The sequence below is a fragment of the Ammodytes marinus genome (assembly GCF_949987685.1).
Source record: "Ammodytes marinus genome assembly, chromosome: 17".
NCBI classification, from domain to species: Eukaryota; Metazoa; Chordata; class Actinopteri; order Uranoscopiformes; family Ammodytidae; genus Ammodytes; species Ammodytes marinus.
Genome location: NC_137221.1, coordinates 8302670 through 8328259, shown reverse-complemented (window position 1 = coordinate 8328259; position 25590 = coordinate 8302670). Strand labels below are relative to the sequence as shown.

At 40.8% G+C, this 25590-nt stretch overlaps 3 protein-coding genes across 3 annotated transcripts in view; all 3 read right to left on the bottom strand.

Annotated features, from left to right (window-relative positions):
- Window positions 1-6222, bottom strand: part of sdc2 (syndecan 2) — a 42727-nt gene extending 36505 nt beyond the window's left edge. Inside the window, exon 1 of the mRNA XM_080045774.1 lies at window positions 5629-6222. Within this exon, the coding sequence (XP_079901900.1) occupies window positions 5629-5688 (60 nt within the window). The 5' untranslated portion in view covers window positions 5689-6222. The remainder of the gene's footprint in view (window positions 1-5628) is intronic.
- Window positions 6223-13538: 7316 nt separating this feature from the next.
- On the bottom strand, window positions 13539-19360 carry ppp1r36 (protein phosphatase 1 regulatory subunit 36; the record flags this gene model as incomplete). The annotated part of the gene is made up of 10 exons (XM_080045827.1): window positions 13539-13752; window positions 15692-15921; window positions 16525-16567; window positions 17086-17226; window positions 17452-17550; window positions 17661-17730; window positions 18161-18297; window positions 18453-18536; window positions 19064-19125; window positions 19331-19360. 10 exons carry the CDS (start codon window positions 19358-19360, stop codon window positions 13539-13541), a joined length of 1110 nt encoding a protein of 369 aa, XP_079901953.1.
- Window positions 19361-19827: 467 nt separating this feature from the next.
- LOC307264305 (putative thiopurine S-methyltransferase) lies at window positions 19828-25069 on the bottom strand. Its single transcript, XM_080045690.1, has 9 exons — window positions 24917-25069; window positions 24216-24341; window positions 23798-23890; window positions 23534-23666; window positions 20670-20722; window positions 20503-20577; window positions 20288-20373; window positions 20141-20185; window positions 19828-20048 (listed from the first exon to the last, which is right to left on the bottom strand). Exons 1-9 carry the CDS (start codon window positions 24973-24975, stop codon window positions 19930-19932), a joined length of 789 nt encoding a protein of 262 aa, XP_079901816.1. The 5' UTR covers window positions 24976-25069; the 3' UTR covers window positions 19828-19929.
- Window positions 25070-25590: the final 521 nt, after the last annotated feature.

Here is a 25590-nt window from a genome sequence, read left to right as displayed (position 1 = left end):
GGGAACCCACCGGTTACACTTCAACTGAAATAATGTGACCATACCTTTTAAAGAAGTGGCCTAAGATAATGTACTGAAGCATATTTAGCTACTTCTTTGACTTCCGCTGCCACAGACGGTGTAGCAATGAATGAACTATGAATGAGAAAGCACAAAGAATCTTTGATGGGAGTTTAAAAGTCAAAGCGGACCAGGTCCTGTATAGTCACACACTTAATGCTATTGGTAGCACTCTGTCTACCACATGGGTCTCGTCCCAGTCATTTCACCCCTGCCAAGTTAGACACTTTTCACACCTCACACAGAAAGCTCCAGACAGGTCCCGTCTGGCTTGGGAAAAACCTGAACACCAAAAGGGGAGGCAGGCTTCACACTCTTCCCCCCTCTCTTTTTCCTTCATCTCCCTCTTTTCTTTTCTTTCTACTGACTGAAACTGGAAGGCAGTAAAAAAAGGAGAGAATGAAAGAGAGGAAGAAAACAGACGTCCTGACACAGGGTTTTCCCCATTTCTCTTTGTCACAACCACAATCCCCTCCACCGCAGTCCTGCCAAGGAAGTTTCCATTTGCTAAGCTAATTAAATAGAAGAAAGGGGAGAAGGAAGAGGGGAAGAAAGGGAGAGAGAGAGAGTAATGTTGCAGGTTTTAGATGTCTAAATATTTTTATCCAGATTGCCACAAGCACATGTTGAGGCTTTTGTTGTCCGCTGTTCAGGCCAAAAGGTGGCTGTGGCCCAGGGCTAACCAGTGCTGCTGTCACATGCCTTCCCTAATGTGTTTTCCCTATGGGTTGGTGACTGGGATGATGACAGTGTATTTTAAACACGTGGCTATAAACCCGCACACACACATAAATAAAGGGACATAAAAAAGGCAGGGATGCAGAATCCTGCACACACAAACACATGTACAGTCAGTAAACAGATTTTGACGATTTGTGAGTCTTTACTAGTCTAAGCACATGCCCCAGCCAAAGTAAGAGTCTCTTCCAACTTGTCAACAACAGGAGGAGGAGGAGAGAAAAAGCAGCTCTTATTAAACACACATACATCCTGCAGATGTTAGCAAATGCAATGCAAGCACCCATATAGTTTGGGAAAGGAAAGAAAACAAGGGGTGTACTCAGGGCTGGGTATCGAAGTTTGATATATATTTTTTGGCACAGACTGATATGCCTCCATAGAATCGAGTATCGAAATATGTCTTGTCTTGTTCAATAACAAATTTCAATACTGCATTGTATAGTTTACATTGTTACTTTTAGCTTGTGTATTTCATTGGAACTGCAGTGACTGAGGAGATAAGGGCATTTGTGGCTATCTAAAGGCAGTTAGTTCTATGGGTAATCATAACATTAGTGAACATTTTTTAAAGATACCCTACTTTTTGTAAAGACAAACAAGATATACAGTATATACTGTGTTTCCTTTTCCCTTCATTTTTTGCAGCAGAGTTAAATAAAACGCCACTTTTCTTCAGTCTAATCCAAAAACAAAGTGGTATAATGACAGGCAGCAGAGAGATGTGGCAAGGGGTGTGGGGGGCATGTAGAAAAACAAAGAGCGACCATGTGTGTGAATGTGTGTTTACCTACTTGTGTGTGAATGCACGCTGCATGGTGACTAAACAGGAGTTCATGCTTGGACACACAGATGGATTCAGGGAAAATAGGGGGGGCGGTGGTGGTTTGCTGTTGTTGCTTTCAGTGGTCCAGTAGCCCCTGCCTCCTGCCTCCTTTGCCTTCTGTAGAATCCATTAGCGATTGCATAATGCTTGGCAGACAGGGACCGGGTGAATGCGACCCCCTGAGGGGTCGGACACTAGCGAGGAGGTAGGTAGGTTGCCCCGCAAGAGCAAGAAACTCGCTGTTCCCATGTGTGTCAGTGGCGAATGTATTAGGCAAACAAAAAGAAAGCAGTGGCTTTTTTTTCCACAGACAGACAAAACACAAGCAGTCACACGCAGAGTGGTGGTGTTTTTTTTTGTGTGTGTGTGTGTGTGTCTTCCGTATGAAGAGTTCTAGGGTAATGCGAATAAAATAGCATCATTAAAAATACAGCAGCAGTCGCAGCACGGCATCTGGCCTCTGCTTTCTTTTCATCTCTATGCAGCACCAGACAACTTTTCATTTCTCTGCTCCGTTTTTATATCTTTACCTCTTTATGTGTTCAATTTCATCCTTGATCATTATTCCTTCTTGAGTGATAGTAAATATAAGTATGTTGTCCGCCAACCGCAGACAGGTACTTTACTTATTCATCTTGAAGTACATGGGAAATGAAGTTCATGAGACGAAGCATATTGCTTTTATCACTGGAGAATACAGAGAAGAAAAAAAAAATCCAATATAGAACGTACACGCCTCACTCGGGCTCTGAAAGCCTTGTGCTGTGTAGTGCAACAAAGCGAGTGAAGTGTCGTATTCAGTTCGGTAGCCTTGCAATAGGGCGTCGGAAAGGATTAAAAATACATTTGAAAGAGTTGAAAATAACATGCTTTCAGGATTCATCTAGCCTTCATATCAATCTATGCAAGAGGAAAGAGTAGTGCGGGGTTATGTGTGTGTTTTAGAAGTATTGCACCAGGCGGCCTCAAGTGAAAGAGGAAGGTCAGCTTTGGTGACTGTGCTGTTTATTTCATTAATAAAAAAATCAGCAGATACAAAAACTTAGAATTAAAGCCAGAGAAATAAAAACTCAAAAGCTGCCCTGGGACTAAGGTTATGCATCCTTCACAATACACATCCTGCAATGTTTCCCCCCTCCCTTGAAAAGCCATCAAAGGCCTCAAGTTGAAGTCTTGTATTTTGGCACTTTGGCCTTTTCATCCTTGGGATTTTCACAGGCTTTTCCTTCTGACTGTTTGAGGGTATAGTTTATCGTAGCGATCCGACCTCACTTGCCCTTTTTGGAGAAGAGACCAAGACAGCTTTCGCCCTGAATCATTTTTGGGAAGAAAAAAAAAGGTCACGACAATCCATTGAAAAATGCCTAGGAAAAGAAACAGACATGCCAAAATCTTCCTTTTTTCTTGAACCTCGAAAATCCCCCTTGAACTTGAACAGAGACACTCCATGTCATTCTGGGGGTCTGTTTCTCCTCCATCCTCCATCCTCCCATGTTCCTTCAATCTCTGTATCTCTTCCAACACACTCCAAGTTTTCCTCGACCGTCCTTGAACACCAGACCCGTACTACTGATTCCATCCCTCCTCCTCCTCTTGAAGTGATTCTTGAGTCCAGCGTCAGAATGCAAGACAGCACATCAGAACCCACCACCCCCCAACCCTCTGTAAATCACAGATGTGAAGGGAGGTGAACAACAGCCCCGCTTCCCACCAAAAACACGACACAAATTACAGACCACAACATCTGCTGAATGGCGTGCACAGCCCATAGCTTAGGCCCAGACAACACTCTTCATCCTCGAAAACGTCACAAGAACAAAAAGTTGCAGAAGAAACAAAATTGATACTTCCACACTTACAATGTTGACATCATCTAATGAGAGATATGATGCCGACATTACCAGCATGGCTCCTCTAGGGGTCTGCATTCAGCAAAACAAAAAAATGTCTTTGAACTAGAGGCTTCAAATGTGTGAAGAGACCACACATGTTGCGTTACTGTCAAAGTATTACCAGCTATAAGTATGAGGTGAGAAGGCAAGCCAAACTAAAAGTAAAGTACATCAATGGTTTCTAGACAAAAGCAAAACCATTGAATATGAAGCTATAGGGCTGTGGGTGACGAGCAAAATCAGTTATTCTGGTCAGGGTTTGGGTCATTTATTTTTAAAAGCCATGAGCAGCATGTTGTATCGGAAAGTTTGGACACCGCTGAGTTACATGGTACCCCCTGTGATGCGGCGGGGTAATTAAAACATTGACAAATGCGCCTAAAGCAAGTTATCAACCACTTGTCAACGCCACTGCCAATATTGAGAATCAATGTCACGTGTCAAGTTCCAGTGGGGCCTTCAGGGAACCCAGATAAAGGGAAGGCAGATATCGATCAGGTTCAATTTAAAGTGTGTGTGTGTGTGTGTGTGTGATTTGTCTGTGTGTAAGGTTATCTAGATCCTGGCGTTCAGGCATACCAATCCTGCCATAGTCTTGTAATGAATTCCCTTACATTTTGCCAAAACTATGTGGATTTTTCTTCACGATCATCGGATGGAACACTAAAAGTGACCAAAGAATATAGAATATCCAATCTTATATTGTATTTAATGCTTTATGAAACTTTGAATTTGTGTGTCGTAAATATACTTTTTCAACTGTTGTGGTCACGTTGTTGCTGTAAATTGGTCACTCACTCTTTGTATTTTTCGGCTAATTTGCATGACTAAGTTGAAGTTTAATCAATTACCTAAGGGTTGTGTTCAGATACACAGCCCTGGTGTGAAAGAAATAGAAAAACATGTTAAAATGTGACTCTTGAGGGTGACCTCATGCAAAGCGAGGAGTCATTAAAACAACAGTGTCTGAATCAGCTAATTGGACAAGCGGCTCCAACAGAGGAAGAGGCACTGCGCCAAGCGACAAGTCACAACCCACGGAGAAACAACAGGAGGGGGGACAATAATGACAGGGCCTGCACATGAAAGTGCCAAAATATGTAATTCCTATGAGCCGGCCAATTTGCAGGGTGATGTGCCCTCAGAATGGGGGCACCACACTGAAACTGGACCGAGGAAACAACAGTTATGAACAGCAAGATGAGGGTCCAAAACTAGATTATAACTGTTGATAATAAAAAGGTGAAGTGGGAAATAGAGAGTAAGGATATTGCTGAGGTGAGCCCTATCCATTTACAAGTCACACCCATTCAATGACTGCCACCAAAAGGAGGAAAAAAACTAAAGATTTATTTTTGTCTAGAGAGCTTGATGGCTGCAATATTGATGGGATTTTGACTCAATAATGCATCTCTTTCCGTGAGCATATATATACCTGTACAGCTGCCATAGGAAACAACATCACAGCAACAAATCACTTCAGCTGAAACACTGGTAGAGTGGTACTGTCAGTTCCCTGATAGTCAGAGTGGTGATCAAAGCCTTCGTTTCAGATGTCATATACACGCCCTATAACAATGTTATAGAAAATGTATCGTAGATTTGAATGGATACGAAGTCAATACAAGCAAGTTGAATACACTTTACCCATAGAGGTCCCATTAAAGGATTGTATATTACCATACCAAAACAAAACAACTCAGTAGGCACTCGGCAGTGATCTTTTTGACCTCTACATGTAGCCTATAGTTCAGTATCTTATGTGACATGACATTGTCAAAGGCTAAATCTCGTGCATAGCGCCAGCAATAGGCCTGCCTGCTGAGTTGTCGGACACAGAGATTCAATGGACCAAGAGTCTGACTCCTTCTCGACAAACTACAAATACAACGCTTCGTTATTGTTTATTAAACAGTCGTTTGGAATGAAACTGGAAAAGCAGTAAACGTTCCAAGGATTTTCTCAAACAAATTGACAAACAAAAACAACAGCAAAAGAAAAAGCAGCGAGCCAAGTGAGTGGTCCCCTACTTACGTGGACCCAAGTTGCCTTTCTCCCCCCATAGGCTATCATTCACCCCCGTTTTAAAGTTCGCTTTCCAAAAAAACTCACCCTTTCCCCGGAGAGGAAGACGGTCAGCCCGAGGGTCATAAGTATCCAAACGTTCCTCATTATTCCTCTTTATTGATTAAAAGCGCGTTGGAACGAGCGAAACGTCAAATCTGTTCCCCTCTTCTTCTGCTTCTTCTCGGTCCTTGCACCCTTCGCTCCAACTCCTACCGCTTCGCTCTCTCTCAGGAGTGTGGGATCCCACCGGATACGTGTTGCTTTTTTGGTTATTCCACCCCCCCACACAGACACTCTTTTCAGGCACCTCTTTTTGTTTCCTTCTTTTGATTTTAACTGTGTAAATCGAACAATATGTAATTTATAAAATCAAAATCAAACACGCAATGTGATCGCAAAGTCCTCCGCGCGCCCTTCTGTCAGCGAAATCCGCACGAGACACGTAAGCTCGCTCGCTCGCTCTCCTCTCTCTCCCTCAGCGCTCACTTGAAATAAACGAGGACAAAAAAGTGTTTAGGCACGAGCACGACTGACGCTCCTGCTGCTGAGCGCGTGCGCTGCATTCGGCTTTGTCACCGCGAGAACTTGCGACAAAGTAGCACCCCAAAAAAAGGGAAGCCAATAATAACAGCAATCACATCGAAACAATGTACGTTGTCCCTCAAAGGAATCATTATTGATAATTGCAGGCTATATATTTTTTTATACAGGGTAGGTGGGATAACAGACCTCGTGAGGAAAATCATCACAGCTGATTGGGCCATTTATCTCCACGTCTGAATAATGATCATTAATTGCACCCTAAAGAGGATTCCACAATTTAATTCAGTCGGTGCGCTAAATTACAATCAAGTGACGTGTTTACTGTGCAGCAATGATGTTATGAATGCATCCTATTAGTCCATTATTGCTACTGTAATGCAATCAAAGCTCAGCCCATTATATATGAAGAGCACACAAACATCCTGTAAGAAATACAGTACACAATAGAGATGGAATTAAACGCAAGAAATTGTTATATTAATGTAATAACAAGGAAGACCCATTAAAATTAGCCTTTTATGGACTAAGTCTCCCCCTGCTGGTGTAAATGAAAAACGCCCCCTTATAATCTACAGAAAAACCTAATATTCTAATATTTACCTGTAATCTTAGATTGGCAAACCTCACTTAGCTTTTTTGTTTTTTTGTTGCTAAATTTGGATGTACGTTTGCAACTTTTGTTTTCAAAGCTTTATATTCATTCAATTCAGGTCATTGCTTGCCGATTTCAGATTTTTTACCCCCCCCCTGCCTGTAAACTCTACATTAATCTAGGTGTCTTATTGTCAATGGTTGAAGCAGTAACATTTGTCAGAAGTTAAATTATCTCAAACCCTCTCTCTTACAAATCTTGTGTTTTCTTTATAAAGGTCTGTGTTCAAAACCTTGTTCAGTGGGTAAGTGCACACATATACCTCTTTATGCTGCACACAGTTTGTAAAAATGAAGCCTGTGGCCCCACACCTAAATAAACAACTTTCAAGTGTACAGACACACATGCATCTACATCTACATGTTGACAATACTAAGCTTGCAGGTAAAAAAAAAAATATATAATAAAATAAATTAATAATATTTCATAATAATCACTTGCAGTGCATTTTATTTGGCTTCTTAAAACATGTGCAACTTTCATGTTTGATGGACAGTTTTGGTAATTATTCAATTTGAGTAATACATACGTTTGGGTTTTTACATAGAGGGCAGCTTTCGAATGGTACACTGAAGACAAGCTCGCCAGCGCAATCTTCCCTTACGCAGTTACATTTCCAGATCATTTAAATTCAGTGGAAACACAATTTTCCCAGAACCTTTTAAAAACCACTAATTCCGCCCAATAACAGCTTTCCCTTTGTACAGTAAACCCCACAACTCTCCTGCTCACAAGTACAGCTAAACTAGCTACATTCCTTTGTCACTGTCTTCGTCACATATAATGCAAGTCAGTTTTGCAGATACAAGTTGACTTCCTTCAAAAGTAGACACCAAAGACATACAGGTCCTTCTCATATAATTAGCATATTGTGATAAAGTTCAATATTTTCTGTAATGTACTGATAAACATTAGACTTTCATATATTTTAGATTCATTACACACAACTGAAGTAGTTCAAGCCTTTTATTGTTTTAATATTGATGAATTTGGCAAAAAATTTAAGAAAAACCAAAAATCCCTATCTCAAAAAATTAGCATATTTCATCCGACCAATAAAAGAAAAGTGTTTTTAATGCAAAAAAGTCAACCTTCAAATAATTATGTTCAGTTATGCACTCAATACTTGGTCGGGAATCCTTTCGCAGAAATTACTGCTTCAATGCGGCGTGGCATGGAGGCAATCAGCCTGTGGCACTGCTGAGGTGTTATGGAGGCCCAGGATGCTTCGATATCGGCCTTAAGCTCATCCACAGTGTTGGGTCTGGTGTCTCTCAACTTCCTCTTCACAATATCCCACAGATTCTCTATGGGGTTCAGGTCAGGAGAGTTGGCAGGTCAATTGAGCACAGTAATACCATGGTCAGTAAACCATTTACCAGTGGTTTTGGCACTGTGAGCAGGTGCCAGGTCTTGTTGAAAAATGAAATCTTCATCTCCATAAAGCTTTTCAGCAGATGGAAGCATGAAGTGCTCCAAAATCTCCTGATAGCTAGCTGCATTGACCCTGCCTTTGATAAAACACAGTGGACCAACACCAGCAGCTGACATGGCACCCCAGACCATCACTGACTGTGGGTACTTGACACTGGACTTCAGGCATTTTGGCATTTCCTTCTCCCCAGTCTTCCTCCAGACTCTGGCACCTTGATTTCCGAATGACATGCAAAATTTGCTTTCATCCGAAAGAAGTACTTTGGACCACTGAGCAACAGTCCAGTGCTGCTTCTCTGTAGCCCAGGTCAGGCGCTTCTGCCGCTGTTTCTGGTTCAAAAGTGGCTTGACCTGGGGAATGCGGCACCTGTAGCCCATTTCCTGCACACGCCTGTGCACGGTGGCTCTGGATGTTTCTACTCCAGACTCAGTCCACTGCTTCCGCAGGTCCCCCAAGGTCTGGAATCGGCCCTTCTCCACAATCCTCCTCAGGGTCCGGTCACCTCTTCTGGTTGTGCAGCGTTTTCTGCCACACTTTTTCCTTCCCACAGACTTCCCACTGAGGTGCCTTGATACAGCACTCTGGGAACAGCCTATTCGCTCAGAAATTTCTTTCTGTGTCTTACCCTCTTGCTTGAGGGTGTCAATGATGGCCTTCTGGACAGCAGTCAGGTCGGCAGTCTTACCCATGATTGCGGTTTTGAGTAATGAACCAGACTGGGAGTTTTTAAAAGCCTCAGGAATCTTTTGCAGGTGTTTAGAGTTAATTAGTTGATTCAGATGATTAGGTTAAGAGCTCCTTTAGAGTACCTTTTCATGATATGCTAATTTTCTGAGATAGGAATTTGGGGTTTTCATGAGCTGTATGCCAAAATCATCAGTATTAAAACAACAAAAGACCTGAAATATTTCAGTTGGTGTGCAATGAATCTAAAATATATGAAAGTTCAATTATTGTCATTACATTATGGAAAATAATCAACTTTATCACAATATGCTAATTATATGAGAAGGACCTGTATATGTGAGTGACACAATCTGTTGTATAGAGGTACTTATGCACTGGTGCACAAAATGCATTTTTCACATATCAAATTATAATGGACATACATGTAAGATTTTGGGATAACTCCACCAGTGCATAAGTACCTCTATACAACAGATTGTGTCACTCACATATATGTCTTTAGTGTCTACTGTTGAACTCCTCAAGTTGTTTTATCTGAAAACGCATACTAAACTGCACAGTTCAGCCTCATGATGTCACAACCTTGCCACGGTTTAACCAATTAACCTCGACACTCAGATGGGAAGATAAGCGATTCAGAGCCAACACATTTTAACTTTGTCTAATTAGAGCCACACTGTTGAACTCCTCATTTTGGTAGAATAAAAAACAATTCAGGAATTTTGACAGGCAACTAAAATCACTCTGACGACTTGATTAACAAGAATATTTCTGTGTGCAATATATCATCACTGTGTAAGCTTTATGTGGAGCTTTCACAGGTATTCAACTTCAATTTAGAACCAAAACACATCCCCACATCGAAATCAAATGACTTTTAACAGCTCCCTGCTCACTGTTGTAATTAGGGATGCACCGAATATTCGGCCACCGAAAAAGTTCGGCCGAAAATGGCAAAATAAGTAATTTTCGGTTTCGGCCCGAAACAGTTAAAAAGCCGAATAACATTACCGAAAATTGGCGAACTAAATGACACTAAGGACATATGTTTTTAAAAGAGCTGCGCGCTTGTAAACCAGGAAATGGCAGTAAAGAGAGACGTAACCGTGTATGCGAGTCCCCGTCTCTTTGTGAGCGCGCAGCAGGAGCAGTTTGGAGCGTGCATGAATTAAATGTCAGAGTCCAGTGTGGGAGCAACTGGATAAAACACGGCGCAGACAGTGCAATGCTTTATGCAGCATACAGTTAAAACGCTCGTCCAAGACTGATGTTTAAACACCTTAGAAACACAAAAGCCTTGCGCGAGCGAAGCAGCGATTCACCCGGTGCAACTCTGTGACAGTGTGACAGTTGGTAACGGTGTCATTCACAGTGACACCTCGCCGGTGAGGGCCGCCGCGCAAAAAAAACTTTAGTTTGACAGCTAAAATGATAACGGGAGATAACCTGTCCGTTAGCGCTGTTGGGGGAAAAGGCTCCTACGGTCTGATTGCATTTCTCGAGCCTGAATACACAGCCATGTCGGCAAACTGACAGCGCGACTACATGTCCAGTGAGCCGCCTCCCCCCGTTAGTTTCAGTCTACAGACGAAAAAGTTACAATCACCTCCTAAGCATGGACATCGTTTAAAGCCTCTCATTGTTATGATCAGGGCTTTGATGCAAATTCTGAAGTCTGGACATTACGGTGGGAGCTGTGGTGCAGTTTTTTTTAGAGCAACTCAACCTGCACTGCACTGCAAAAAATTAAGAAAGGCAATAAGTCGATCTTTTTGTAGATTCATCCTCATATAACTATAAGTCAAGGTAAAAATCAGTGAGTGGTTCACAATTTAATTCCTAGTAAAATATAAATTTTACTCTTAGATTTGAAGGTTTTACTGTTTATTTATTTATTTAGGGTTGCTTTTTAGTTGTAGGCTATGTTTGAGGAGAACATTTGGGAGTTCATGTATGCAATGTTGAAATAATTGACTAAATAATAAACAAAACTGCAAAAGCCTCTTTCGGTATTCGGTTTCGGCCTTTCGGCCAACTGTTTAATTTTATTCGGTTTCGGTTTCGGCCAAGAATTTTCATTTCGGTGCATCCCTAGTTGTAATGGTTTGACAACCACCATTTAGGCTTCAAGCGGTAACACCAGTTAAGAGAATCTTCTAGTGAGAGTTTGACTGAAATCCTGCTGTATTTTCTGATGAAGAGAGGAGTAGTGCAATCTCTTTTTTTCAGCAGGTTTGCAAAGCTGATGTTTTTTTTTTATCCAATATGTAACTCTATACATTATAGTTGAACTGACATTTGGGGATATACACTTATTCCCGTTCTTGCTGAGAGTTGCACGAGAAGACCGCTCTCACATTTGTTCTATAGATATTTAGCTGTGATAAATAGCTGTTTGCTTGTGTAGGGGTTCTCTTAGCAAAAAGGCTAAACACAGTGGGAACACAGCTCTGTGTAATGAATGGTACGCGTAAAAACAACTCTCCGTTTTACAGTGGATTACTTGAAAGACTTAGCCCTCAGCCCTGATCAGTAATTAAAAAACTCTGCCGGTTGCCTAACAAGTGGTTCCTGCCAAGAAATAGCCTGGGCCCCGTAAAGCAGCAAATTGTCGACTTTACACTTTGTTTTTTTTTCTACTAATTTCATAAATTACATATAACTTGATAATTATTGTGCTGTAGAGGTGCTGGTTGGCAAATTTTACTAACTTTGGACTGAGCCAGGCTAGCTTTTTCCAGCCTATGCTAAACTAAGCTGACTGGCTTCTGACTGCAACTGACAACCGGTATCGTTCTTCTCTCCTAATTCTTGCAGAAAATGTAATTTAGCACATTTCCTAACACAGTTCTTGTTTCATCTGACCAATTCTCTTTGTCAATATCAGAGTGTTCATTCTCTATGACTGCAAAGACACAACCTACAGCAGAAAAACTAAGTGATACCAGCCAGACTTGGACCAAAAACCGGCGAGTGCTTGACCTAATTGCTTTGGGTGTGGCACAGTGGAAATTTGGAGCTCTCCAACTTGTTAGAAACACATTTAAAACATATCTTGTTACCCATCCCCCATCCTAAAGCACAAGCTTCCCATGCCTCTTCCTCCTCCTCCTTCTCAGAGGGTTTAACTCAACTCCTGGTGCCCCAGATTACGCAGCCAATTAGGACGAAGGCAAAGCCCCTTCTGCCACCAATCCTAGCTAGAGAGTGGTGTTTAAGAATGTGTGTGTGTGTTTGGCAGCCTGTTGTGAGGGCAGCACAAGGACACAGAATGATTTAAGGGTCTTAAGGGAAGCCTTCAATGATTTAAATTAAAAAAAGAAGGTAAATAGTAGTTTGGAATGACAAACAGTGTGAAGACTGTATAATTTGATTCCCAAATAACACATCATCCAGAGGGAATTATGCATGCAATGTGTGCTCGGCGTCCCTTATTTTAATGTGAATTGAATATCTTTCCGACTCTATATGAAGTGGAGATCTTCAAAGTCGTTATGGATTTCATCATATATTTTTTATTCAAAAGCACCACCGGCAGGCAAATAAGACTGATTTAAATTCAGAAGCAAATCCCAGCTAAAAATATGATGTGTGTGGGGTGACGGTTCAGGGAGTTGATTTTCCAATGAGGGAAGCAGAAAGAAACCTTAGTTGCTGCTTGAGTCGCACATGCAATGTCTGCTTCATGTCAGTGAAAAGGCACACTCGAAGCATTCGGCCACTTTCACACATACACATGCTAGTCATTGAGTGTATGAGGTCATTGCCTCAAAGGTGGCTGTGAAGCTTCTAATCTAGTGTTTATGTGGGTGGTGGTGTTGGTGCCATATCTGTCGACTTGAGTGCCATGAGGGATGGCCTGCTACCTCAAAGATGGATGCCAGGATGATGCTCACTGTTGTTCTTTACATCACTCGGTTGGTTCATTGTCGTCTTTTCTTTTGTCTTTTTGTTCTTCAGAGGGAATCAGGGTGCTGCGGCTGAACATTCTCAACGGCTTGCCGAGAATCCCAAATCTGATTGGTTCGATGAATTGAGAGAGAGAGAGATGACAAACTACAGTATATATGTGTATATAGTATGTCTAGAATACTGTATTCCCTCTTCACACAACAAGAAAAAGAATACAGTATATCTGTACATAGGTGCAAAGTAAGTTTAGTTATCATTTCTTCTTTCAGTTGATTAGAGAGCTCGTCAGGTGGGGATAAAGTTTCCCATTATATATGAAATATGGGGTTATTCATTTTAAACCATACAGTGAAACACTGACAGTATTACATATAATTGTTAATTTATCATCAAACTGCCAAAGGGACTAAAGATGTAAATTTGCCACCAGATATAGCATTGCGTATTTACATAAATGTTCATCAATATGCACTGTCCCTATAAATGAATGAATGAATAAATAAATCAATAAATATCAATCACAATAACCTTTTAGATAGAGTTTTTGGCATAGTGTGATGTTCACAAGTCCCTTGCTGTTTGGTCAACATCATTGCACACATACCAGTAACTCTTATTTGAGTATGGCAGTAGTGAAACAGATAGCCTACATCCATCATACCCTTGAATAAAACAAATCCCATCTTCCTGAGCATTATATCTGACATTTTCTAAGATGATGATATTTCAAGCCACGCACCTGACATGGGCCAGCTGTCTATCGAGCTCCTCGGTCAGGGCCTCTGTGACACTGGCCTCGGCCCGCGGCGCGCTCTGCCTCCCGGCCCGGCTGCCTGAGAACAGATGGGGCGACTGTTCTTTGGGCGAGGGCAGCAGACACACCATCAGTGGGGATCGCTGATTAACTATACTGCTGAGGGCCGGACGCCTCTGGAACGTTCTGGGGGGAAAAAAAGTCATATCAAGGAGCCGGGCCAAAAGAATTGTATTAGATATATTCTTTACAACTCCCTAGAGAACATATGCAAATGTAAAAAGATGTATTAGAGGAAACTCAAAGGGCAACGAAAGTTTAAAAATGTCTCTCTGGTACATTGTACTTGCTCAACTGGTGGTAGAAAGTCATAGAACAAACTTATGAACTTTCAATGTACATTTCTCACTCCATTACCATTAATATACAATACTAAAGATGTGTCTATATAGTAGTTCATTCACGCATAGGCAACAGCTGTATAAGCATTTTGAAAAGGAGACACTCCTCACATATTCCATGCTGTCGTCATACACTATACATACAGTACGTATACCATAGAACACATAGTTGGAAAAAAAAGAAAGAAAAAAGAACTCCGGAAACTATTTAATCAGAAAATCTGGTTCATAAGATCCAGGTGCAATTCCAAATCACATTTTTAAGAAAATACATAGTTTGATGGATTTTTTTTATCGCAATCTTTCCAACATCTATGAGGCAGCTTGGAAGCAGTGCTGAAGCTAGTCCAAATCATTTTGTGTACAATCCAACCCTCAGGAGGAGAGCAAACTTCAAGGCCCCAGCTTTTGAATCTTTTGTCTCAACCCGACAGCAGGAGAGAACACTGGGGCCTCTGACAGAAATACACAACTGCCAATCGTGTGTCAGACACGGCAGAGCAACATAAAACATGCTGTCAGTCAGTCCCTCCCTATCAGACACAGCTATGAATCTGTCTACATCAATCATATTCTACTGACATGACAGCCATCAAACACACAGACAACTTTACTGCCGCAGCTATCAACTCAGGGTCAGAATGTTTAAACATTTTGCCAGTTAGACAATACATTATATCAATACGTTAAAGCTGCTGTCATCAATATTTTCTAAGTAAAGGATACATCACATGACTTATACTAGGCCTATATAAAATTCGAAGCCAGTGTTTATTAACGCATACATAATTATTACCAGATTCTGCAGTAACCTGCAGCTGAACTGAGTTTTCTTTTGGCTTAGTTTAACATAATGTTTTGGTTTCCAGGCCTGCAACTTTACTGTTTTGGGTCAGTCAAAGCTCTAAAGACTCACTGTATGCAACCTGTCCAGCACCGAACGTCAAACTTCGCAACGAGCTGATGAACTGTGGGGAAAGAGTTTTCTTATCAAAAATCTAAACTTAACTTAAAATATGATTTGTTTAATATATATGATATAATAATTATAATTAATAATTGATTGGATTTATATAGCGCTTTTCAAGGTACTCAAAGCGCTTTACAAGGTTCCAGGTTCAATTCGTTCACACACAGTCATACCGGTGGTGGTAAACTACGATAGTAGCCACAGCTGCCCTGGGGCAGACTGACAGAAGCGAGGCTGCCATTCCGCGCCATCGGCCCCTCCGACCACCACCTCAAACATACAGCAGTCATACACATTCACACGAGGCAAGGTGGGTGAAGTGTCTTGCCCAGGGACACAACGACCATGACACAAGTGGCCGGGCGGGGAATTATATGACTAGGCTGAATTATATATATATATATATATATATATATATATAATTATATGACTAGGCTGAATTATATATATATATATATATATATATATATATATATATATATATATATATATATATATATATATATATATATATATAATTATTTGCTTTATGTTCGCTTTGTCCAATGCATTTTGTTATTAAAGTTTATTGGGCCCATGCCGCATGTTGATTGTGCACTTTAAATAAATACTGATTGATTAAATAGAAGAAGTAACAGAATGTGCGAAAATTTTTACTTTTCGCCAATCGAAAATTATTCTACTCTTTAAAAAAAAGTGAAAGTGATGGTATCACATGCCACCTCAACAAAACCGTTCCATCACTTTAGCGTACTTGTTGTTGGATGTGTTTTTACACCCTGTCTCCTTGGGGTCAGCATCCCCCGTCTTCACTGAACCGTTAACGGTAGCGAAGGTAATTCCTGAGTCCCCATCAGACCCGCTGCTCACTGCCGTGTTGAAGGTGTCGGAGTACAGAAGACGCCCCAGCTCTGACTGGATGTCCCTCAGGTCCTTCCTGCCAAACGTCACCCAGGCTACATAACAGAAGAAGCTGTCCAAGCACTGGAAACAGAGAACAAAGGGGGGAGGGGGATAGGGGGAGGCAAAAAAACCCAGGCAGCCACTTATTCTTCTGTGTTTTCGAAAGGTCAGAATGGCTATTTCTGTCCAGAAAAAAAGGTCAGACAGGGAGCAGGCACTAAGCTGCTGCTGTTAGCGTGATATTTCTCTCCCCATCCGTCCACCTGGCTAAATACTGGAGAGTGCCTGTCAAAGCAAAGCACCTGCGTTGGGTCAACATCTCCTACCACTAACTAATTCATTAAGGCCACCAGGCATAACCAGCAATCAATGTTGTCCTGTTCTGCTCAGTGCCGTCTGTATTCACAGATGGTGAACTGGCCTTTGCTCTCACCGGTTGAAGGCATCATTTCTATTTTTTGCACGAGTGAGGCAATACAGTTATAAATGTTTCAACATGCTGGTTGTGTAAGGAAGGAAAAGTAAGGTCAGTTATGAGTCACATTAGTCAAGTTTAAAAAAAATGAGGGGACAAATTAGGATTACTAACAAGATCCTTACAGTCATTATAACCTTAAAAAAACATTTTAATTGGAGCTGTCCAGTTGCAATTGGGTGATTAGTATCACCTTAGGATTTACCTACCGCATGTAGCAGCCATTCTTTACTGTTTGACGAAATCCAGCCCCTGGAAGAACACACAAGAGCTTAGTGTGTTGTGTTTGAATTCTACAATAACATTTTGGTTCATAATCTGGGAGTTGCTGGTGCATGACTATATTCCTAACAGAAGGCTTTATTTCAACAGAGCATTAATTAGAGCAAAACTTTTTCAAGAGAAACCTGAGATTTCTAGGTGAAGTTTATTAGATGGTTTTCTTGCAGATCTTACTTTGGGCTAGAATGAGAAGTGATTGTTGGTGCCTTACCACAAATAGATTACCATAACACTTGAAACTATATCAATCATACATATTTCTATTAATTCCATAAATGACCTTGCTGAATTCATCCCAACCTGCCCTTACTTGTCATTTACCCTCTAAATGTAAGGTTGGCTAAACATGTTTCCTTAATGGAAAAAATATCCACTACTGCAGTCAAATGGAACCCAGGAGGTATTCTGTAAAAGGTATGATGAGTGAAACATCCTTGTTACTATTCAAATGAGATAAATTATTGTTCTAAATCTGAACAAATACAAACTTGCGATATGATGTGTGTTGATTCTGTTCCACCTCCAGGTCCATGACTAGGTTGAAATAGCAGACAGCCAGCTTCTTTTGAGCGATCTCCATTTTGGCCAAAGCCTTCACCATCATCTGCTGATCTGTGATGATGTCCACACTGGCATGTCGGTAAGAAAGAGAGGTGAGGACAGAGAAGAGGGAAAAGGGGATTGGAAGAAGTAAAAAAACACAAAAAGAAATACAAGCCACAGACATTGGTGTATATACAATGATTTAAAAAAACAACAACATTGAAGCAAGTGATATTACTGATGTGTAATATACATGAAAGAAATGTATAGTGTAATAGAAAACACCCTTCCATTTTTTTTCGCATACTTACGCCATTGATGTTTGAGGTTTTTTCTTCAGAGTCTTGTATTCAAAGAAACAGGACAGGTAAAGGAGAAGGGCAGTCAGGACTTCATCAAGCTCTTTACTCCTGGAGACAGGCAAGACATTCATATCAGTGCACATCTTATCTTGTCATACTATGTACAACAAAGGAAATTGTATGCATGCCTAAGATGAAATTTTTTTTCTATTCCTCACTTCATTACAGCCAAGAAGCAGAGTGGAATTGGAAGTGAATAATTCTCCTGCAGCAAACAGACAGCCACCTCTGTAACACACAGAGAGCTTTGTCAGAACTGGGTCAAAGTCATCGAGCACTCGCTATGGATAGACACATCATCTTCTGGCTAAAAGCCATCACCGAAAATTAAGAGCAAAGTTTAATTTTAGTTAATATTTTGAATCCATCTTCATTTTGAATAAGGAATCACTAGACAATTGTGTGCATATAGCATAGTGTGATGAGATAGTAAATTAATTAATTGTGTGGTAAATTGGTAGCAAAAGAAGAAAAAAAACTCCCAGGGAAATGGTCTGGAGCAAGTCATCACAAATGCGAATATGAGAAATTGCTGATTCCTAGAAAGCCCCTATTTGTTCGGCGATTACCATTGTTCTTACAGGAGACAAAGAGGCACTGCTGACTAAAACCATGCAAGATTATATTTATTCAGGTTCAACAAGATATGGACACTTGCGTTTAACATCATCAATGGTGACGTGGTCCCCCGGTCTCTTCATCAATGAAGACCGGTAAGCGTTCAGATGAGCAGCACTCAGGCTCTTTCTGGTGCTCTGGCGCCCCCTATTGATCAACCTTGAGACCTGAGCCAGCCTGAGGAAACCGCAATGATCACTACATGCAGGTTAGTATTGAATGTGAAGAGCAAAACATATAATATACACAAAGAGGTGATGATGGGGCTGCATTTCTTTGCCTTTGAACAATCAAAAATATATTGTAAAAGCAGCTTGTTGATTCAGGCCTACCACTCTGATCGCTGCTGAAGGTGGTTGACATTGGCATTGGTTTGCTTCCTTTGCCTCACCACACCCTCATCTGCTGGACTCGAACTAGAAAACACAAGAAGCTGTTTACTTTATTTTAGTTAAACTAAGTTTTCTCATGTTCCCAGTGCCCTGTGTTGCCCTGTTCAATATTCTGTTAACACACAATCATTTTCAAAAGGTTTTATGTTTGCAATTACTCATTTTCCCAGAGAGCCCTATGTTCAACAACATGCCTACTACACATAGGCATATTTAACGTGTATTACTCCTCAGTATTGCTTCATTTGCTGGTTTAGGGAGGCCTACATTGATCCACTGGTGAATAATTTAAATCTGCCTGATAGGCAATTATTAGGCCTAATTATTTTTGAGCAATAGGCCCAGTGAAATGTATAGGTCGTCTACACCAAACTAAAGATATGTATTTCATTCCGTTCTTTCTTCAAAAAATGTACATAATTTACTGTTAATTTAGAGCTGGGGTACAAAGGATGCTGGGATTGGGAACATAGGGGTGACCCCCTCGTGACTGCAAGATAGCAGGTTGCGTATGCAAACGCTAATTAGTCCTTTTTCCCGTCTGCCCTCACCTGAACTCGACAGTTTGAGATTCTTCATTCCACACCCAACGGCCTGGAGGCGGTAAAGACACCTGCAAGGTAGGCCCATACTTTAATGTAAAATGGACGTAGGCTATTTATGTGTAATTTTGAGGTTAATTGTAGTTAGGCTACTATTAGAAACTTTAACGTCAAACTGTCACGCCGTGAATATAACATGTCAGCACAAAATGTTTTTTTTTTGTCACGTAATGTCGTCAAAACGTTTACAATTCGTAGGTCAATGTGGCACCTTACCTTTCTTGGCTCTTCGGGAAAGTTCGACATTTCTGTAAAAAGAACGTTCTTGAGTTTTTTCTCTTTTCTTGAAAACTTGCTATGGGTTAGCTCGTGCTGCTTGTCTTTTGCTAAATGTTGGCACCGTATCCAAGCAACAGCCAACAGGGAAGAAGCAGGCGCTATGGCGCATTTCAATACCCCCCCCCCCCCCCCCAAAAAAAAAAGAAACAACAACAGGCTACTTAGTAACTTCTCCTAGTTTGTTGCTTTTAAACAATTTCCCATACAGTAAATGACACATTGCTTCTGTTTTGGCGTTGTCCTTACAGCAGTTTATCAATTTAACATGTTGTGTTTCATGACATTTTATTTGAGTTTTGTTTTATGTTGGCATTCAAAATATTGTGTAACAACAATTCTTAGAAGCCTTGTGAAAAATCAGGAGAACAAAAGTTTTTTTTTTATTATGTTTTATTTAGTTTCCACATGGATTCAATTTCCCCCAAAATGTGACTGTATAAAAAGATGCATATGCATTAGAAACTGAGTGTTTGATTTAAAATAACACAGATCTGCTTTTGTAAATTCTCTAAAAGTAAACATTTTATTTACATTTTTTAAATGCTCTTTGGTGTGATGAGGTGAACATTTTCAGTCAGGTAGTCCAGCCCCCAGCCTCGTTGTCTTTCGTTCAGACTGTCCACTGATGTCAGCAGTTTCAAATCACAGCTGTTTCCTGTGGAAAAGAAATGCACCATCAAGAAATCTCAGTTTTATGATTTATGTATAGAAATACACTCAGCCATTGTTGTTATTAACAACACTCACCAAACAGGCTGGGAAGTTGCTCATCGGGCACCAGAAAGGGAGGACCTGAAAGACAAATCCAGTCACAAATATCAATACAATGCTAAAGAAAAAGCATGATATTTTCTAATTGTTCTAGGGATAGGTAGACACATCACCAACACTTACCTGTATATAATTCAGGATTGTACAGCAAAGTGTCCACGAGGTATCTGCAGTCTTTGGCCATCAGAGAAATGATGAGATTAGCATACCTGTGGTAATGTGAGAGAATAGTGAGACAACAAGGAAGACAAAGGCATGGTTGTATGCCTGAGTGATTATGTGTCATATTTTTGAAATGGTGGACATTCATCTCCTTGGAGAATTCAATGTCACTTCACTTTTCTCTGTCTCTTGGGTTGATGGCCACGAGAGACCCCCTGTCCCAAATTGCCCCAAACTGACCGCCAATGGAACTGTGAAATGAGAAAACAGAACTGTTCAACATTTACCTATGCAAGTAATTAAGCGTCTTTAACAGGGATACCAACCTAAACTGTTTACTTACCTGGAAAAGTTGAACAAGTCACATTGATAGAGAGAGATATTTCTCTCAGAGCCCTGTGAAACAAAGACAATGTGGATAAACAATTGTGTCCATACCCTTTGGTTCTTGTTGCATAATTCATCCTGTGTACTTTTATTTGACAACGTTATGTTATCATGTGGAAATGCAGTGCTGACTTGTGTCAGTCAATATGCTCTTGAAACTCCTTTTTCCGTTTAATAATGATGTAACTTTGAGTGCAATAAAAGAAGACACATTGAGGAGTATGATGAAATAAGTCTGCATATTCAAGGGGCTGAGGATCCTGACCTTCACACAACTCAAGCGCAAGAGGCCATTACTTCCTACAGAAATACTGTTTGTCTTTGTTATTTTTAACCAAATATAATAGTTTAATTTGAATTTTTCCCTCGTTCACTTGTTCCGAGATCTTGTTTCATAAAATGGGAATTATACAGGATTTGTATAAACGTGATTTTATTATGCAGAAGAATTAGTGCTACTCTGTGATAAAAACATTGCTTGACAAAAAAGAAGCCCCCCATGTTTTGGCTTCTGCTTGATTTGAGGCAGCTGCAATGTTCACTTTGCATTAGTAGTAACTTAAAACAGCTCTGATACGGCTATGGGAATAGATAACAGTGTGAGTTTTATATCAATAGGATAACATGACGGTCAGCAACACAGGACTGCATGCTAAATCATATCCGTCAATCCCTTTTGAACCGAGCTTGGGAATAGCAGACTTCACCACCAACAATGAAAACATTTATACAGAAAGGTATGCACAGAAGGCGAATACATTGCAGGGATTTTTCTGGAAATTCCCAGCAATTAAAGGTCCCATATTATGCTAAATGCACTTTTTAAATGTGTTCCAACATATCCATGCGTCCACGGTGTGCCTAGAGACTGCCAAAATATTAAAGAAAATAACAATCTCTCCTTTTCTCACTCTCCCCTTTTCTGAAACCCCCACCCCTCCCCCCAAAAACACTCCAGTCAGAATTATCCCCTTTTCTGACCTCACAAACCGTAAAGCCAGAAGCTTCCACTGTGCAGCCCACACCCCTATTTCTTATTGGTCCACGGCCCTGACAGACAGAGGGCGAGGCGTATCTGGCTTCGCTTCCGGACAGGGGGCGGGGAGAGCTCAAAGATTGTATATTTACGAGGGGACCTGCAACTCTTTTTTAAAAAATAGGCCATTGTGAGATTAGCTGAACATCAGCATAGTACAATAAATTATCTGAAAGTTTTTTTCAGCAAACAATTAAAGAAAAACGTATTAGGGACCACTAAGACCATATAATATGGTGTATAATAGAACCGAAAAGTGTATAATATGGGAGCTTTAAAACTTAGATTGCCTGAAAATCACACGGATTATAACATACAAACATTTGCAGAACTAAGCGGCATTTTGAATTAAAGGCACTACGAGTAAGTCGGCACGTTGGCGACACCTTTGAACAAAAGCGGTAGTATTATTACGACGCCAGCTGTCGTGAAGCTGTTTGCTTGCTCGTGCAGGGCTGCAAGATTCAAATAATCAGGAAGCAATATGGTGCGTGTCCGTGTGTGGACTCATTTCGGCTAGGTGAGAGTGGTGGTGACACAGCATCTACTAATGCCAGTAAGTGCTAAACACTCCTGATTGCAATGAGTTGATGCATTGTCACCTCTCACGGAGCTGAACGAGTCTTTAGTAGGCTACCACTCATTCATTTAGGAGTAAACACTGCAGTCTAGGTTCACTCCGTGAAATTGTGTAGGCCTATACGTTGCTTGGCAACGCCCTCCCACCCGCCTATCACTCTCCCTTTTTTGCTTTTCTTCATTGCATTTTCTTTTTTTGCTTTGATGGTTCAGCCCCGTTATCAATTATGACGACAAATAACTGTCTCAAACAAGGCTCCCGCTCCCCTTCTAGGGTGACCAGATCGCATTTCCATTACTTTTCACACGTCCCGCAAATTGAGACGTTGTCCCGCATTGTTATTGAAAGTGAGCCCCCCTTTTTAAATGCGTGTTTTATAATCTGGTAGCCTATATATCCGATAGCTGTGTGGAGACAGCAGTCTGTGAGTGTGCGTCTCTCCGTTTGTCTCTGTGTGTGTGTATCGCACTGTCGGGGGGCTGCTGGGCTCAGTGGCTCTGTGAAGGTGCTGCCTGCTTCGGCATTTCCTTTCTGTTACTTCAAAATAAAAGCCAACTCACGTTTGTCAAGTGAAATGCTTATGTGAAGCCAGTGAAATGCTTTTAATGTGAAGCCGCAGCCTTAACTCTATTTGTTTAACAGTAGCTAACTTAACTGCTGCGCGCTGATCTAAAGATAGTGTTTTTTAATATAGAAAGCCGTGTCTCTGGCATTACTGGTGGTGACACGAGTTTATTTTGCTAAAGAAAACGGCACTTTGTCCCGCACAAACGTAGTCTTTGTCCCACATCTGGTGAATTGGGATCTGGTCTCCCTATCCCCTTCCCTCACCTGGAGACATAGGCTTCTCAAATCGCGTTCCTGCGCCACACTGAAATCTGCGACCAATGCGGATATGTGACCATAGAGCATGCACGCGTGAACCGAAAATCGGACTGGGTGTACGACCAGATCAAATGCAGTAATAAAAACTATATAAAAACGTCTTTCTTTGCACTGATGGACTTGTTTGCTGTTAAAGGTAATTTATGATTATGAGAGGAAACATGAGGCTGTTTAAAAGATATTTAAAAGTTACTCGTTGCCGCTTTAAATAAATATAGTTTAATATAGTTTGTCAAATATAGTTTGACATTCATACAAATGAGTAAAAACAGGAAGGGAATGCCTATCCTTTTTTTTTATATACACATGTGTCACCTACCTTGTAAACCTTTGCTCCTGGTATGGCAGGGACAGGCTCCTCGCTGTAAGTCATGTTGTTCTCCTCAAAGAACTGCTTTATAGCCTTTTCAGATATCTCCACGCCAACCACTGAATGGCCCATGTCTGCTAGCCTGGGAATCACACATGAAGTTACGGGAATTCACTGTTGGTTATAGCGTGTCCATACGGTCTTGTAGTAACTGGAATATTGTAGCCGAAACACCACAATTTGATCATCCCTATTAGAGTACACTTTACATACCATTTCATATCAACAGCTTTCCCACAGAGAGGGAAGAAGAATCGAACTCCTGTCCGTCCATCAACAACTTTATCAACATTGTCCTCCAGCATCCTATTGGAAAAACCCAAACAAAACATTATAAATATATTTCTGTTTGTTCCTTTCATAGTTAGGGTTACATCATCAGTTCTTAACTCCACAATGAACATTTTAACTTAAAAAAAAGGCAATCTGTGAAAGATGTTGCCAAGTTTGGACAGAATAAGCCCAGTTAATCTTGTCCTTATGTGCTCTGTAAACAAATGATTTGTTTGTGCAGCTTTTCTGACTAACTGATTCACAGTCAATGAAATCATGTTACATCAACACAGGCATTTGGAAGACTTCTTTTCCAGTATCCCACTGAAAGGGGTAGATAAATAAGTGTGGCCTTTACTTGTGTACTTGAGGCTGATGGAAGCCGATTCTGTCCTCCTGCCAGCGTTCCTCCCATTCTCCCAGTGCCATGACACGGTTCTCCTGCGGTGCCAGCATGCTGCTTTTGTTCACCTGAGCCCAAATACTGAGGGATATCAACCAGCAGAGAGATAGAGAAACAATACTGAATAGATTTCATGTCTGGATACAATAATGAAACAGTCTCAGGGTGAATGTAGGAAACAAGCCTCTAGAGGGCAACACATTTCTGCTGTTACAAAACCATGAATCTTATTGACTAAATGAAACTCTTCGGTGTAAATAATTACATAAGAATCAGACCCAGCTGTCGTTGAAGGTCATATGGGCTACATGTATAAATAATGTAGGCTATTAAGAAGTTAACAGTTAGCCTACAGCTTTAAACCTGCATGACTATCTCATGAATAACTGAATGTCACGTGAGTAATCAAACTCTGACGTCAAAGGTAAATAACCAAACTACTTGTATAACATGATAAGTCTAAAGTTCGATTCACAGCTTTGCTATGAGGAATGCAATCAGTCAGAATGACCAGAAGACATTATATTTGTAATAGTCTTCTCAATTCAAAAAGGCATGTTCTTACCCTGCAGAAGTCTGGCACAGTACCAGCAATAATAGACCTACTTTTGAAATGGAATCTGAATCACACATGTTCGTCATTTGTAGTAGCCTACCTTTTCCTGAATGAAGACAACAATTTGTTGAGCAACACACCAGCGGCAGCGTTGATCATGCAGTCGTTTCAATCAATACGGCGATTCGTATGAGCTGTTTGTTTCCTGAATTTAGTCTACCAGGCAGTGATATGTTTGACAGTTGCGCCAACAGTGCACTGGGACATTTAGGAAAGCATTTCCTGACAGGCAAGACGCGGGGGGTTATTATAGTCAAATACAGCCGGTTTGACTTCTGGTTTGGGAGGAGCCTGGTGCTGCGTTCAGCTACATAGGGAATATTGGAGATCCTAGTACCATGCGTAACAACATTGCCTTCACTTTAAATGCCTCATGGTTACTGTAAATGAGTGTATCTATCACTTCAACCTCTGACGCAAAATATAACAAATCTGAGAGTTTCAGACAACATTTAACATAATATTTATTTTCTGCTATGTGAAGTTTATCCTTAGCCTACCTTTTAACTAATATACTAATACAAAATAATATTCACATTTATTGTTTCTTTGTATAAATTCAATATTCTTTATTTTTAAAGCATTAATATAGATTCAAACAGTGACTGTTGTCGCTAACCCTCACCAAGAAATCAGTGTCGCAATTCGTCTCCATTCGCTTGGTTCGGTTCAGCTCTGCTGGAGATAAGATAAAGAGACACGGGAAGGGAAATG

Coding starts and splice junctions, on each gene's coding strand:
- LOC307264305 (XM_080045690.1), bottom strand. CDS start 24,975: ATGATCAACGCTGCCGCTGGTGTGTTGCTCAACAAATTGTTGTCTTCA. Junction 24,342..24,916: donor TTGTCTTCATTCAGGAAAAG/GTAGGCTACTAC, acceptor GATATCCCTCAG/TATTTGGGCTCAGGTGAACA. Junction 20,374..20,502: donor AACCCAAGAGACAGAGAAAA/GTGAAGTGACAT, acceptor ACATTACCACAG/GTATGCTAATCTCATCATTT.